The 15,443-nt window shown below is 38.3% G+C and overlaps 1 protein-coding gene across 2 annotated transcripts in view; it reads right to left on the bottom strand.

Annotated features, from left to right (window-relative positions):
* Positions 1 to 1,011: 1,011 nt before the first annotated feature.
* Positions 1,012 to 15,443, bottom strand: part of OSBPL9 (oxysterol binding protein-like 9) — a 47,355-nt gene continuing 32,923 nt past the window's right edge. Inside the window, exons 8-23 of one of the 2 annotated variants that reach the window (XM_010004016.1) lie at positions 12,986 to 13,024; positions 9,938 to 10,031; positions 9,296 to 9,397; positions 8,859 to 9,018; positions 8,058 to 8,170; positions 7,691 to 7,809; positions 6,224 to 6,309; positions 5,805 to 5,979; positions 4,260 to 4,344; positions 3,883 to 3,993; positions 3,471 to 3,534; positions 3,221 to 3,361; positions 2,282 to 2,360; positions 1,881 to 1,972; positions 1,358 to 1,493; positions 1,012 to 1,254 (exon numbers count right to left, since the gene is read on the bottom strand). In XM_010004016.1, the coding sequence (XP_010002318.1) occupies positions 1,180 to 1,254; positions 1,358 to 1,493; positions 1,881 to 1,972; positions 2,282 to 2,360; positions 3,221 to 3,361; positions 3,471 to 3,534; positions 3,883 to 3,993; positions 4,260 to 4,344; positions 5,805 to 5,979; positions 6,224 to 6,309; positions 7,691 to 7,809; positions 8,058 to 8,170; positions 8,859 to 9,018; positions 9,296 to 9,397; positions 9,938 to 10,031; positions 12,986 to 13,024 (1,671 nt within the window). In that variant the 3' untranslated portion in view covers positions 1,012 to 1,179. The remainder of the gene's footprint in view (positions 1,255 to 1,357; positions 1,494 to 1,880; positions 1,973 to 2,281; positions 2,361 to 3,220; positions 3,362 to 3,470; positions 3,535 to 3,882; positions 3,994 to 4,259; positions 4,345 to 5,804; positions 5,980 to 6,223; positions 6,310 to 7,690; positions 7,810 to 8,057; positions 8,171 to 8,858; positions 9,019 to 9,295; positions 9,398 to 9,937; positions 10,032 to 12,985; positions 13,025 to 15,443) is intronic. The other variant, XM_010004017.1, reaches the window with a different exon arrangement.

Here is a 15,443-nt window from a genome sequence, read left to right as displayed (position 1 = left end):
GACACGTTCTCCACCTGTTTGTTCAGGCTCTCTTGTGCACCAATCCTGCCATCCTGGGCATTTGTTCACTAGCAGATCCAGCTCCTCCAAGAAAGCATTCTGCAGGTCTCCTGGAGGAGCTACAGAGGGGGAAAAGCCTAATCTCACTGTGCTTTCTTTTTTTTTTTTTCCTGTATGCACAACATAGACAGAATTGAGATGAGATGAAATGAAATAAAAGCTGGCTTTAACTGTGGAAAGAAAAACAGATTGATTGCTACATATACTTACCTGACCATTATTCAACTTCAAGCAAATGCACAGAAATGCTAAGACTTTGGTGTGTTCATAAGAGAGTCAGGGCTGGATGTGGAGTCCAGGAAAATGCTACTGTGTCTGCTGCAAGTTCTGCTCCTTTTTTAAGAAGTAGGTTGAGCTGCAAGGATTTCAGTTGGAAAAAAAAAATAGTAATGCATTTCACATAAAACAATTGATCATCACTCAGCTGGAGAAAGTCTTGCTGCAAAGGTTTATTATGAAATAAATAAAAAGTCCATGAGAAGTTTGAAAAATCTATTTTATGAAGCTTTAAGATGCACTGAGTAGAATTATCTATGGTTACATTTAAATCTCAAAATAACAAAGTTATTTTGGGCAAGACACTGAAATGCCAAAAGACTTGATTATCATACAGGTGGAAGATAACATATGTAGCATTTTTCTAACAAACTGTCCCATCAAAGGAATCATATTTACACATTGCAAACATTAGCTAGATTTAAATGACTTCTTGCATTTCGTTTTGTGTTTTGTACACAAACCTAGGAACCCAGGAATATTATTCAACTGATACCAATGCCATGGCCTTCACAGTGGTTATAGGAAGTGTATCTGCTTTGGGGCCCAGGTTCTCCGGTGCTTGAGAAGCACCAGTGGCAGGGCCCCAGCACCCTGCCCACGAAGCCTGCATGCACTGCCAGCACAGCCAGGCCAGCCTCAGTCACTGCACAGCCAAGATGCTGCTTGTTTCAGTTAATTGCTTCTCTGCATCAGTAAGTCCAGTATCCCTGAGATAGGAACCACTGCAGGTGGAGGGGCAGGCTCTCCAAACGGTACGTACGTGATAACTGATGACTCTCTTGGTACCAGAAGTAAACTCAGCTAAACCAAGGCCTGAATGGTTTCTGGTTTCATATCCACTTAATGTTTACTGGCAGCAAGTCGTTTCAGTAGCGGCTCATCATACACCCAGCATTCTCCATCTTCATGGAATAACTGCAACAAAGGGAAGCATCGGATGTCAGCTTTTTATGACTCAGCTGGAAAGCAACAACTGCTGCAGATTAGAGGGCATTTGCACTGTTCCAGTCCAGCTCACCCTTGTTTCCCATGAGGTCTCGTTCTCCTTTCTGGCTCTGGCTTCAGCCCTTTGTCTCTCCTCCAGCGCGTGTTTCGCAGCCGTGGCTGCCTCGATGTCTCTGATTTTTAAGTTGTAGGTCACATCTTTCCATAAGCTTAGAAAAGAAATTGAATGGAGACTGCTTTAGAGAAGCAAAGTGCTACAAGGTTTTAGAAACATATTACTGACTATTAGTCATCAATTAATTGGTGTGAATTAAGGTAGGTCAAAAAGGCAGAAAAACCCCAATATACATTAAACCACAGCTGCACCGTCTGCTGCTGGGAGTAGGAAGATGTGATGGACTCCTCTGGACTTCCCTCAACATTTAGTCTTGATGAGGATGTGACCAAGGACTACAGGTTCTGCAGCACAGGCTAATGAGAACAGTTCCTCCATGCAGTGAATGGCTAAATATACCATTAGTCAGACTGTGCTGCAAACCTGGGTCTAACAACAACAACAAAAGGTTTTAAATAGCCCATTTAACGAAAGTTCTTACCTGCGAGACTCAAAGTCTTCTTGGTCCTCCAATTTCCTTACCTTCTTCTTAATTATAGGCATTTTCTTGGTATCTATAAAGACAGCATTCTCCTAGAAAGAGAGATGAAATAAGTAAAAACAATTCTTTACCTTAAAAGACTTAATATACCTTCACATTCTACTACACTGTTTGTTAGAAAATACATGAAAAAACATTCTTTAGATTTGGTTCTTGTGATAGAAATCACATTATCTTAAAGAAAAAATTAACAAATTCAGGACTTTTATCCCAAGTTCTGTGCTTTTGTGATCTGGGCAACTTCATACAAGTTCCCAGTTATTAATGTTTGTTTTGTTTGTTACCGTTTTTGTTTTGTTCTTATAACCAACCAAAAACCCCAAAGAGAAAAGCTGCTTTACCCCTGTTGTGTATTTTGCATACATGACACCATTCCATTCTCCTTCAATTGAGCAAAAAGGCTTCTTGTCGTTGGGAGAACTAAACAGAAAGAAACAGACACTTCTATGTTGTATTATGGTAACTGAAAGGCCCTAAAGGATCAAAACTTCACCCTAGTTGCTGTACAGTGGTTTTTATGTCAGCTCTGAAAACAATCACCAACACAAAAAAGTTCTGTTACATGTGAGAAGGATAAACCTTACAAAGAAGGTTCCATGATAAGCCAGGTCTTGCCTTAGGACTATATCTGCATTTAGAGTTTAGGAAACTACTTACAGGCTTTCAAAACAGATTTAAGAGTGGTTAAGTTTAAGCTTAAAAAGATTTAACAAACTCAAAGCTTCTTTCCCAGACTACTGGGAAACAAACTAATTCACAAGTAAGGTCTATCAGTAGGTGTCAAGATGTGATTTAAAACCAAGTTATGGATCCTTCTTTTGTCAGTTATCACTTCCTGACATTACAGCAGATCTCCAAACAAGATCAGAATCTCCACAGAATTCTCTGCTCTGGGCATGTGCACAGGGTCTAACCAAAATCCACCAAATCACTGGTATAAATACATCTGTCAAAGTGCAGCAGGGCTTTAATGACATGGTATAAAGAGCAGCAATACAAGGCTTGCTTCTGTATTTTTAGGAAAAACAATTAAGAAATTTTGGATGATTCAGGAGTGAAAATTGAAATTCCTTTTGGCCAACATCTGGGCATGTTTTAGAGCAGTCCTATGCTGGTTCCCTCTCACAAATCCTGGCTATCAAATGGCATCCTGTGACAGGTAATCATAAGCTGAGTTATCGGGTGTAGCTGCTCCAGTATTTTACACTCATGATTGTGTTGAAAAAACACTGTCAGCATTTCAGGAGAGAAAGAGAGATTAACTGAAGAAACCTGCTTACAAGATTTCAGCTGTAACTCTGTGCTTCTTTCCTCCATAAAATGGTTTTGTGTGGAAGACAATGGAAGCATTATAGCCCGTCTTGGAGCAATTTATACTGCATTCTCCACCCAGTTCTATCCATGGCACAGTGAGAATAGACCTGCAATTATGAATACATGTGTAGATTTATAACCTTTTAACCTTTAATATTAAGCATTAAATATTACAAGGCATTAAAACAAAAAATGCCAAACAGAGCATTTACTTGCCTTCCATAACCATTAGGAAAGGTCAAGATGTAGTGTTCATCCTGATCTAGGCATGAGACACACCCTATCAAAGAAAAACAGATTGAAAAGACATCCAGCAAAACCTCTACAAGACTTTCACTACAAACAAACACTATAAAAAGGACAGGTGAAAAGCTGTATTTAGTTGCTGAGTACATTCAGCTTCTAGAGAAGGCAGGGAGAGTTGTATTTATGTGAACAACTGGGCCCTAAATTATTTCAGCACATGAAGTATGCAGAAGGAATCACCACCTCCTAGATACATAAGCTCAAATTACATAAATTCAAACATTCCTTATGTTGAATAGGGTGACTTTAAATATTTTCTACCAAAAAAGCAAGTTGCAGAATGTAAATCTATCTTGTCCTGTTAAGTTCATACAACACATACCTTGCCCTATGTTGTGAACCCCAATAGACATTCCTAAGAATTTGGACTTGGTCCATATGTGAGCGTTGAACTGTATCCTCTTGCTAAAACACTCGGCATAAAATGCTGAAACTGAGGAAAAAGGTGTTAGAAAGAGCAGCACGAGACACTTAGACTATTGTTTCCCAATTCCTTCATCAGGAAATACCTCAAAGTGCCTCCTGCTCATGTGGCAACAGAGTTTGCAATTTGTTTCTCACAAAAACAGTTTCTAGAGATAAACCTTCAGCTTTCAAGTTTGGAGAGAAGTACTAAATCCAAGATGTAAACCAAGAGCTGGCTTTACTGTCACTCCTTTCCAGGTGCCACCTCTATAAGCCAAGTTATTGTCAACTTACTTGGAGGATGATGGGAGACCTGCTCTGCCACGAACGTTACATTGCTTTTGCTGACCCAAGGAACTGGTCCTTCTGAAACTGTCTCCTGTGTGACAAGAGAAAGGGTTCCCATCACTTACAGTGTTTGGAAAACACTGGGTGCTTCCAAGAGAAGGTGCTTCCATGTGTAAAAGCTTCTAAAAATGTATTGCAGCCATTTAAACATAACTGTCAGTTTGATAATTTCATGGGGAAAGCCCCCTATTCCTGCTTTCTAAAGAACATGCAGCTTTTGCTCTTCTAAGTATGAATGTATCTGGGGAGATACCCCCAAATGCAACAGTTAAACTGTCATGTATAAACCCAATTCCAAAGTAATACTTAAATTCACTTAATTTCTTATTAACTAATTAAGAAATAGCTGACAGAGTTTTCATTGCATTTGAGAAAGTCTGATGTGCATATTAGCAGTGACAAGATTTTATATTTATATATAGGTTTTATATTTTTATATATATATATCACAAAAACATGAATCATTCAGTTCCTGTGGCAAATCATGAAAAAGGTCATTCATGATTAGAAGCAATATGGAAGCACACATACAATATTGTCTTTAGCCCAGCAAATATGGGAGTCCATTCACCTCAGAAACAAAGAGAAATATTTCAGCAAACAAATGAGGGAGGGAGGAGATGCAAATTAAATGGGAAAAATTCCTGATTGACATCTAAATGATCACGTTTAGATACACTAGACTGAGGCTACAGCAAGTATCTCACAACAGCACTTCCCACATCATCATTTGCAGCTTGACAATGTGAGAAGCCTAAATGAGGTATTAAAGAAAAAGACAATTCCAAAAAGAACCCCACCAGGCTGTACTGCAAGTGCTAGAGCTTTCCTCTAAAACCAGGGGGGCACTGCGTCAACTGTGGGTCACAGTGGGTCACATAAGTCTGGTTAATCCTCAGTCTCACTGAAATTTGGGCGAACAGGAGAAAGCTCCTACACTGGTCAATGATTTCAGATCACAAGAGTCGCACTGCTGTTACTGTGTCCTTCGCTTCATCAGACATACTCCAGTGAAGGACAAAAGGAAGAGTAGTGGCCAGACCCAGATGTACAACTAAAATATTATCCAAGCTCAGAATCCAAATTTGAGAAGTCTACAAAAAGATTTTAGAAGAATATAATGGAGAAACTGCACTGCTTTCTATGCTGTGAGGGAAAGAAACTTCACTTAAAAATACAAGGGTTTAGAGAAATTAGTATTAAAAATAAATCAGAACTTTGGAAGAAAGGAATTCACACTCAGTGCTACAAAACCACTCAGGAGAAAGAACATGTCAAATAGTTCTTCAAAAACCCAACAGATCCATTTTTGTTTAGGCAAGATATTTTAAAGAAAAAGGGTAGAAGGGGATCAGTTAAGAAATGGCCTTAGTTTGTTAATTTCACTATTTAAAGATAGTGTAAGTCAATTCAGTCAGTAATTTAATAAAGCTTTGGGAATAACTTGTGTGCATTCTAGGCACCAAAAAAATCCCACCACAAGAAACTGACCGTATCGTCTTCACCTTCAGTGCCTGGCAACACCCAGTGGCATCGGAAGATCTCACCCAGAATGGGATTGTAAGGCTTTTTAGCAACTGACCCTTTTCTTCCTGCATGAAAAGCTGAGAGGTACCACTTAACCACCTGAACCATTCGTTCTTTTGGATCCTTCTGGTCACTAATGCTACATGGGCCAAAAGAGAGAGAAAGACAGACACAATTAAATACAAGCAGGTATTGCAAATACAGGAAAGCTTTCTGAATGTTTGGCTGTTTTACAACTGGAAGTCCAACTACTTTGACTATTTTTCAAGTTTAGATCAAACCCCAAGTAATATTCTTCAAAAACTACCAACTTACATGTGACAGCCCATATGGACCACAAACAATATCAGAACCATTAATTTTCTATTTGAAAAACTAAGTACCTGACAAATAAGTCCGGATGTGCAAAAAAGTCAGCATACATTTCCAACAGGGATCTTCTTTCAAGGATAAAAGTTGGAAGAACCACCTGGGTGAAGCAAAACAACTCTTACAAATCAAGATACTTTACCATCCTGCACAAAAGCACCCTACAAACTAACTGAAAACCACAAGCAAAGCACAGAAGGCTCCATCTGTCTAAGCTGGTGGTGTTCTTGCCAATGAGTCCTGACATGTGAAAGCCAGTTGCCATCTTCTAAAAGCCAAAGGTGTAAGGTGAGCTGGCTCTTGTCTGGTGTATATTCTAGTCCTGCTTAGAGCATATCCAACTACACAGCTGAGCTTACCAGAACCTGTTCTTAATTACAGTAACACTAGCAATTTTCACTTAATAGTCAGAAATCTCCTTCCATGTAGTTACATCCTCTGATGTTCCTCTTTTTGAAGGTTAATCTTTTCCCTATTACTTTTCTTCCCCAACAGCATTTGCAGGTGCCCTTCTGGTGGATCCTGCCTGCTTCAGTGTGGTGCAGACCACTGTTGAAAGCAGTGTTGATGGCTGTTGTTGACTTCAAAGTGATCCAGACAAGATGCATGCTCATGATGCTTACTGGCAGCTGAACTTGAGATCAAGTATTCCAGGAGTTCCCCAAACCCATTTTGCATCAATTCCTACTCAGAACTGCCAGGAGCTTTCCATAGTCTACTCATGAGCTGCAGGGCATTTCCCCAGAAAAGTTTTAGGTTTATCTTTCTATTATCTCTCATGAGTTCCAGACTGGACAGTTGAAGTCATCCACTTAAAGAAACTAATAATAGGATTAATCTCTCCTGTTCTTTCTCAATCTGGAATTACTTGTTTAAATTTAACCAAGCTGCCTAGAAAGATCATTGCCTTCAGAATGCTGTTCATTCAACCTTAAGACAGACTCCAACATGAATCATAATCAGAAAAAACTCTGTACTTGGCAGTCCTACACAGAGCATTTTAAAGGAAGTTACTCAAGAAGATCCCGATTAAGCCAAGTATTTCACAGTGTGCTTAATTCCCCCATTTATTTTATCCATCTCTTACTGAATGTCACCATACACTAGGATCTTGTAAAGCTTTGTTGTAGGAAGCTAAAGAACATTACTACTACATAGAGAAATATTCCCGCAGCATTCCTCTTATTCCAGCTGTACAGACACTCTAGACACTCTGAGGATCAGGTTCAAATAGGACAGCTACTTTCCATAGCAAACTCTTTGCCCAAACAGATTTTAGCAGTTAGATATATTTATTCTGCTTTCATTTTTCCCCTCCCAGTAAGAACTCCAATTAAAAAACCACCACGTTAGAGAGGTTATAGCTTAACTAGCTCTTGGAACAAACAGAGTTGAACTACTAGTTTAACAGTGAACTGATTTGCACAGAATTCAGGCTTTACTCCTCCCCTCCCTCCCCCAAGAAAACTCATTAAGTTTACCTTTGTTAGATCCATTCCTAATCTAACTTGTGACAACAGATGCATAATAACACTCTTATGTTCTTCCACTGATTCTCCTTCCCCATCATCCTCTCGATCATCAGGGGGATCAAACAGATCTAGAAAGACCAAATTGCTTTTATTTTTCTCTAAACCTTCAAAGACAGACTGCATTTAATTAGCATGTATATTAGCTGTCAAAAAGGTCTTATTTGTAACAGTTTTTAAATTCTACAGTGCAACAATGCTCCATGACTAAAGAAAAATAAACCATTTTCCCTAAGTACCTCATCACGTATAAACAGCCAAAGATGGAGTGACACAGTTTACACACAGATCAACAATCAAGTTCACAGAGTCCTCTTACCAGCATCATTTGTGCCATTAGACAGGGAAGAATTGAGGGACTCTGTGGTATCTGGACGTTTCAGACTGCTCCCTGTACTGCTCCGAGTCAGGACTGCAGCAGACTCTGAGGAACTAAAGGAGAGTAATAAATTCCCACAATTCACAATGAACAAATTATTATAATTTGATATACATAGACATCAATTCCCTGGAGAGTTTACTGACAGATATTAATGCATGAGCTGCATATGACTGCACAGAGAACTCAGACTGTAGCTCAACAAATGGGAAGGCCTGCAGTCTGAGAGAACACCTGAAGACATCAAAACAGATGAATAATTAATTCTGCTTTGAGCTAGTGTGTGACAGATTTTAAACTTAATTTCCTGATTCATAACATAGATTAAACAGACATTCTGTGGAAAGGCAGTCAACTGAAAAAAAAATATTAAAAATTTTAGTAAATATGAAAGGGAGTGGGCCATGTACCAAAAACTGCAAAAAATGCCTGTGAAATACACCATGGTCTCAGATTTAAATGTGCTGGGAGCTTCCCAAGTTTGGTTTTGTCAACACATCTACCTGATGGAATGGGAAGAAGAGGAAGAAACAGCATCCCTCACAGACAACTGCACTGGGGGAAGGGGTAATCTCATTCTGTTACACTGAGTGGCTTTCTTGCCTCCCCCTGTTTTGTTTTTTCTTTAAAGCAAACGTAGCTTATTCCCTCATTTAGCTTAAATATCTTCCCAGCAAACAACCCATGCCCTTGTAGACAAAAACTGTACTCAGCACACACTGCAAACTTGCAGTTACTTACTCCATACACCGCTTTGGGGAAGAGCTGCTCTGGTAGAATTCATCAGCATCATAGAATTCATCCTCACTGCTTGAATAAGAAAAATCTGGGACTGTGTTTGGAGACAGGTTGACATGGCTTGGAGAGGTGAGACTACTGCTAGGTGCTGACTGCCCACTTCCTGTAGATAGTAAAAATTACAGATGTAATAAAAAAAGGCAACAAATAATTTTAAATCCACCACTTCTAACTTTTGAGTAACATTGTTCAAACCAGTGCAGACCAATACAAAGGTATGACAACATACAAAATCAGAAATTATTGATTAAACATTGATTAAAAGCAACATGCACAAGACAATACAATGTTATCTTAATAGTTAATTACTTCAGGTTACAGACTATATATATTATGGGTTTGTTCTTGTACTTCAATGAGACTGTTACACACAACTGTACCTGTACTATTTGGTGTTGGAGTTTGATTTCCAAGTGAAGCTACTACAGGTCCCACTGGCAAAGATGAGGGTCTTTGCTCTGACTTGCACAACTGAGCAGGTTCTAAGAGATATTTTGATATGTTAAAACCCAAAAGTCACATTTAAATATGAGAATTATACTTTTGTTGGGAAGGGGATTCCACATTATTTCACCTCACCTTCAAAAACGAAATTCTTTTCTATCAAAGCCATTCAGACAGAAAAACATGTTTCCATCATCATTATTCCAGCTCTTTGTTATTATTAAGCAAAGATGGCATTTAAAATAATTGCACAGATTTAGCTAGAAAGCACTAACTTTTCTGAAAAACCACAGTTTCATCTATTTTAAGAAAGTATATTAGAAATGTAAGCTAGTATAAAATGTATCAGCTTATCCACTGAACTAGAGGCAGATTTACCTGATGGCTGAGGAAGCTCCTGCTCCTCTCCCTTCCTTTGCACCCCTGTGGTGAACGTGCACCTCTAAGTGCAACATGCAGCTGTGCTGCCTGTGACACAGCAGATCCCCACCTTTAGGCAGCCCCTCCATCTAGACTGCAGCTCCATCCTGCTCTGCTCATTAATGTTTGTCCTGAGGTTCGTTTTCTGCACACCATACCTGGAGGTAGAACCGCTTGGGAAGGCATCGTGCTGATCCCTGACTGCTCCAAAGGGCTGGGCTGGTACACTGCGTCAACTGGGTTGATAGTGCTCTGAGACAGAAGAAAGAAAAGCACATTTTTTTCTTAATTAAAAATTAAAAATAAACAAAGCATTGGTATCAAGAACATGGCAAGCACAAGAAATGCCCAAACGCAAGACAGTAAATTCCTGAGAGAGAAAGTAAAACACAAATTGACAGTTGAGGACATGAGGAATACTTTCAAAGCAGTCACACTTTAATTCTTTACATAGATTTTCCACTACACTGAATTTGCTCCAGATTTGAATTGCCCTGTGAAGAACTCTAATTTCAAGTTCTAGCTTCTGGTATTCCTTCCAATGTCCATTACTAGATAGTGCATGCAAAGAGTGGAAAGTTAGATGAAAATTATCTGACAAAAATCAGGATAGATAAGCTGTATTCTTTCAATCATTTTCATTTCTAATTTTCTTTTTCCCAGGCCAAGGCCATAGTAAATCAACCCATAAATTAGAACAAGAATCATCAAGCATGCTTACAGCCATGAAGTGATTTTGTAGCCAAAACTCTTTGCAATGCAAGCTGACAGTTTTCAGGGTATACCCAGTAGAGGACATTTCAATTTACTTATGAATGTAGGCACTTTGAAAACAAAGCACCAATTCAACTTGACACTCACAAAAGTCACTGACTTCAGGATATGTTCTTGGCTTTTCTACAACAAGCCTCTTGGAAATCTAAAGTGCAATGTTTTTTAAACCAAACTAGCATGATTTTGCCTTGCTTCACTGGCCTGTAATTTTGTTATCATCTAAGCACTGCTTGTTATACACATTTACATTCAACAACCAGTAGTTCTATGTTATTCTGGGTTGTTGGGATCAACTTTTTTGGAAAAAAGGCACATGAAACATGTTGCAATTTAAAACCATTTATCTATGTCAGAACTGTGAAAGTCTTTGCCTCAATTTGCTAGGAAATTAAGCTATCGTGCTTCTGTTGAAGAATATCAAGCACAGGAAGGTCATACAGGACAAAGCTCTACATTTAAAAAAAACACCTGTTTTTAAAAAAGCTAGATAAGCTTTAAATTAAACAGTATGTGTATTCCTGTCCCCTTTTTAGATCAGTATTTAAAATATTAGAAAAAGAGGAGAGTATCCAACTGCTCTTCCATTGCTTTAGTCCATTATTTTCTATTTGCATGCAGACAGAGGGAAACAGGGTCATTTTAACTTTCTTCCTCACATTATCCTACTAAAGGAAGACTTCTTCCTTCATTCCTTCCTTTCCTGGTTAACTGTTACTCTGAACTTTATCCTACATTTTAAGTTAGTGAAGATTTTTTTTAATAGTGCACAATTGATTTAATTGAAAACAAAGTTATTGCTCCCTGGTTGGTTTTTTAACTAGTTTTTTTAAAAAGACATAAAATTTGCTTTCTAAATTTTTTACATTTTACATGTTTGTTGGTGTTACTAAGTAGCATACAAAGAAATAATCCAGCACATATACTATTAATCCACTGTATTCCAGCATAAATCCATGTCCCTTACACATCAATTCAACTGCTCTGTGCTACTGCTCATGCAACACAAGTAGGTCCCTGCCCCAAATATTTCACAGTTTAAAATCAGGATCTCATTTGCAGAGTTACGTAACTTAAAAATCCTATGATACACAGGATGATATTGCTATTTCTACCTCTCTTATTTTTGAGGGAAACTAATAATATATATGATACACTACACTGGTGTGATAAAGGAAAAAAAAAACCAACCCCAAGTAACTTTGACTTTGTATGCAGGATTGTAACCTTATCCTTAAACAATTCTCCACACAGCAAAGTGAAGTTTCTTTTTAGATATTTTGGGATATGCCTTTGTGGTTTAGAAACAGATGAAGGCAGACCTGAAATTCCCTACTCTGGGTTTAATAACAACTTTGAAACAACCATGCAGAAACAAGGTTCTCATCCCACCACAATATCAAACACTGATTATATTCTGGCCCAAGTCTATATCCTGACCTTTAGCCCAAGCTAACACTGACCTCAAGAGCATCAAAGTTTCACAATCACTGATCAGTTTATATATTCTTACAGAAATAGTTTGGTTTTCCCCCTCTCCCCCGTGCTATAAGCCAGCACACAGATAAGTAGAATAGTGGCTAATCAAATTCAGACCATAGTAAATTATAACAGCTTTATGAAATTTCTGAGTTGCAGATCTAATTTTCAAATCACCTCTGCCCATGGTTTTGCATAGCTACTGTGGCTGCATAACCACTCTTTTTAGGGCACACAACATAATCTGTCCCATAACACTAAGACCTGAACTATGTGACTCTCCACAGGGTAATTGTTCCTCTTACAAGAAGCATGAAACCAAGATCTGTCTGTGCATCTGTACTCCCAAGTTCTTACCAGAAAATCATATTGTTCAAGTTGTATATAATGGAAATGAGAGTTATGTTTTACTGAAACCAATCTCCTGTCAAAAGTATCTGAAATGCACTCAAGTGACAAAAAGAGAATGAGGAAAGAGAAGTCATGTGGGACTGAAAACAAAGATGACAGAAATTATATTTTAAAAATGAGTAAGTTATATTAAAGAAGAAACATTGCTTAAACAGACATTAAACAACTTAGGGTCAAACGAGCAGCACTGTAGAGAAGACACTATTTGAAGCACACAGATAGCTGATTAATTTCATACATAAAGATACTTCAGAGGGAACAAAAAACTATTTCCCTTTCATCTGTTCACATGGCAGATTTTTATCTAAGTGTTCAGTCACAACACTGCCATTTAAGACTACTCAGTAGAAAGCTGATCACTATTTTCTAAAGGCAAGGGTGTTAGACAACCTCAGAAGCTAATGACTCAACAGTAATTTTAACAAGACATTTGAAGCAGTAAATTAGAGAAAGGAAGAAGTATGTTGCAAAATGAGTGGAAATTCAGGTCTCTGTTCACATGTTCTGCAGAAATAAAGGGAGATAAAGATTAGATTTAAACTTACTATAAGTCCATCTGCGTGCTTCTCCTCATTATTTTGATCCTTAAGGAAAAAATGTTAAAAATATCAACATAACAATCTTGTATGGTTTATCAGTTCTGTGTTGAGAACAGCAAGTTTCTCTAGGAATGTTTAAGTTTTCAGCCATAAAATGCTCCTCATCATGTGACAGAGTAACTAAACTTAGAAGAAACAATTCTATACATAGTCACTGCACCTCTGAAGATTAGAGTTTTCCAAGGATCTTTCCACACAAGTTTGAAAAATTTAAAAAATACCCTTTCTCCACTGCAGAATACAAGTATGCTTGACAACACAGGTTCTTCCCAAATGGCTAAGAGCCCCCAAAACATGGTCTGCAGCACCAGTGAGCCCATGAGAACCAGAAGTTCCCAGTTCCTGAAGAACTGCAATTTGCACACAGGTCAAGTTTTCAAAAGCACTTCTTGCTTCTGAAAGGCAGAAGTGCCCTTACAAGTTAAATGTTTTTAACCTTTGCTTTTTGGTTTTCACTAGATTTTAGAATGGTTTTACATTATTTACCATCCAGAATTTGGGCAGAGGTCTTTTGCCTAGAAATGTATGTGAAAGAGCAGGCAGTGAATGGAATAAAACTGTCATCAGGGGAAAATACACTAGCAAGAGAAAACTTAATGTCAATCTACAGTTAGCACAGCTTTAATGCTGTACCAGCAGCTGTACACATTTCACTGAACACTAAGCCAAATCCCCTCACTCCTGCTGCCAAGTTCATATTACCAGTATATCAATCCATAACTTTCTGCAGTGTAAGACTTCAGACTTGCCTGCCGAGTATTTCCCCAGATTTCCAGTTGTTACAGTTAAGAGGAACAAGAGAAAAAACAAAACAAAACACCTGTAAACAGTATTAAGAAAGCTGGCACATACTTATGCTTTGACACTTTACACATTCTTCTTAGCTTATTTGGTTGGCAATCATCTGCTCAAATCTACTGTCTCCTAGTTGACACTTCTCAAGCAAGGCTTTCCATGACAGAAGTGACAATAATGGCAATGAGTTCCATTGGCTTGCAAACTTAAAAATGAAGAAGAAAGAGTAACACTGGACTTTTTAAAATTTTTTTTTAAACAAGGTTTCCATGTTATGCTACCATCTCTAAGACCTGAGAAACAGAAGGCAAAGATGCTGCATCTGTACTGGTGTTTGCTATCTTATCTCTGCATTGCACAATCAGCAACATGGTGTGTTGATGAGGTAAGGCAGGCAGAAGTGCCACAAAACCACGCAGGCAAGACTGACCAGAAATGATGGAGTGAAGAAGGGAAGGCAAAGATGCAACAATATTCAATATCTAAGTGTTAAAAGCTACAAAACATGCAATACAGATTTGTAACACTTCAATTTAGCAACCCACTGATAAACCATTGCGTATATTTTACAACACACACATCAGCAAAACTGGACATCTTCAACTGTCACACACACAAAGGGGCCAAGATGAGCCAAATGCTCCTCTGACCCATCCCACATAGTCTATTTTGATAACTGTTGTATGTCTTATACTCCTATTTAGCTGGTATTTACTTCATTATTTTGAAAATGCCTTGGATACAAGTAGTATGATTACACACTTGATTTACCAGTAAGTTCAATGACAATTTAGCCAAGTCCTAAGGCAGATTGTTTTAAGAGTCCACAACACAGCTCAACTTAACAAACAATTAAAAAACACAAAACTCTAAACCAACCAAAAAGACAAGGTTTGCCCCCAATGTAGCAAAATCATCCTAACAATAAAAGGCTGTGTGTTTGAAGCAGAAAGATTTTCTGAGTATACAGAGAAGTTGTTATAATTTTCTAGGTATGCAAACAACCAGAAGGTAATTGTGAAGTCTGTCTCCTAATGAGCAAGGTACTGTAGAGTAAAAATGAGGGGCAGGGGTGGTGTTATGTATGATTTATTTCCAAACCTCCCCCCACCCAAAGCACCCAATGGATAAACCCACCTATTTACACTGGTTAATATTTACTAGTACTGAAAGGAGGACTTCAAGGTGTGATTGAGTGTAACAGAAAGCAAGTCAGCATCTTTGGGAGACCCATACTCAACCTATCTTTACACTTATATGGTACTTGGAGCAGTAAAGCACTGAACCTGATAAAAAATGACAGCAACTGCCACTACAAGTTGAGTTTTGTCCAATGTAAGCAAACCACCTAACCAACTACAAAATAGGCCTAGTGTCAGCACAAGATAAGCAGTCGTATCTGTCTATCCCCCAATTAACCTACCCAATAGCAGAAATGGAATTTGATATTCAACAGAAACAAGAAAGCTAACTCAGCCACCTACTACCAGCTTTCATCAAGTATCTGAAAAGCAGATTATAGTTCTGCTCTTTCAGATTTGCTAACCACACAGCAGAGCTTTTTAAAAAGAGCAAATTTCACAGGACTTAAACCTCTGTGAAAATAACA

The sequence above is a fragment of the Chaetura pelagica genome, unplaced genomic scaffold (genome assembly GCF_000747805.2).
Source record: "Chaetura pelagica isolate M959 unplaced genomic scaffold, ChaPel_1.0 scaffold18, whole genome shotgun sequence".
Lineage (NCBI taxonomy): Eukaryota > Metazoa > Chordata > Aves > Apodiformes > Apodidae > Chaetura > Chaetura pelagica.
This window is presented reverse-complemented; position numbering and strand designations above follow the sequence as displayed.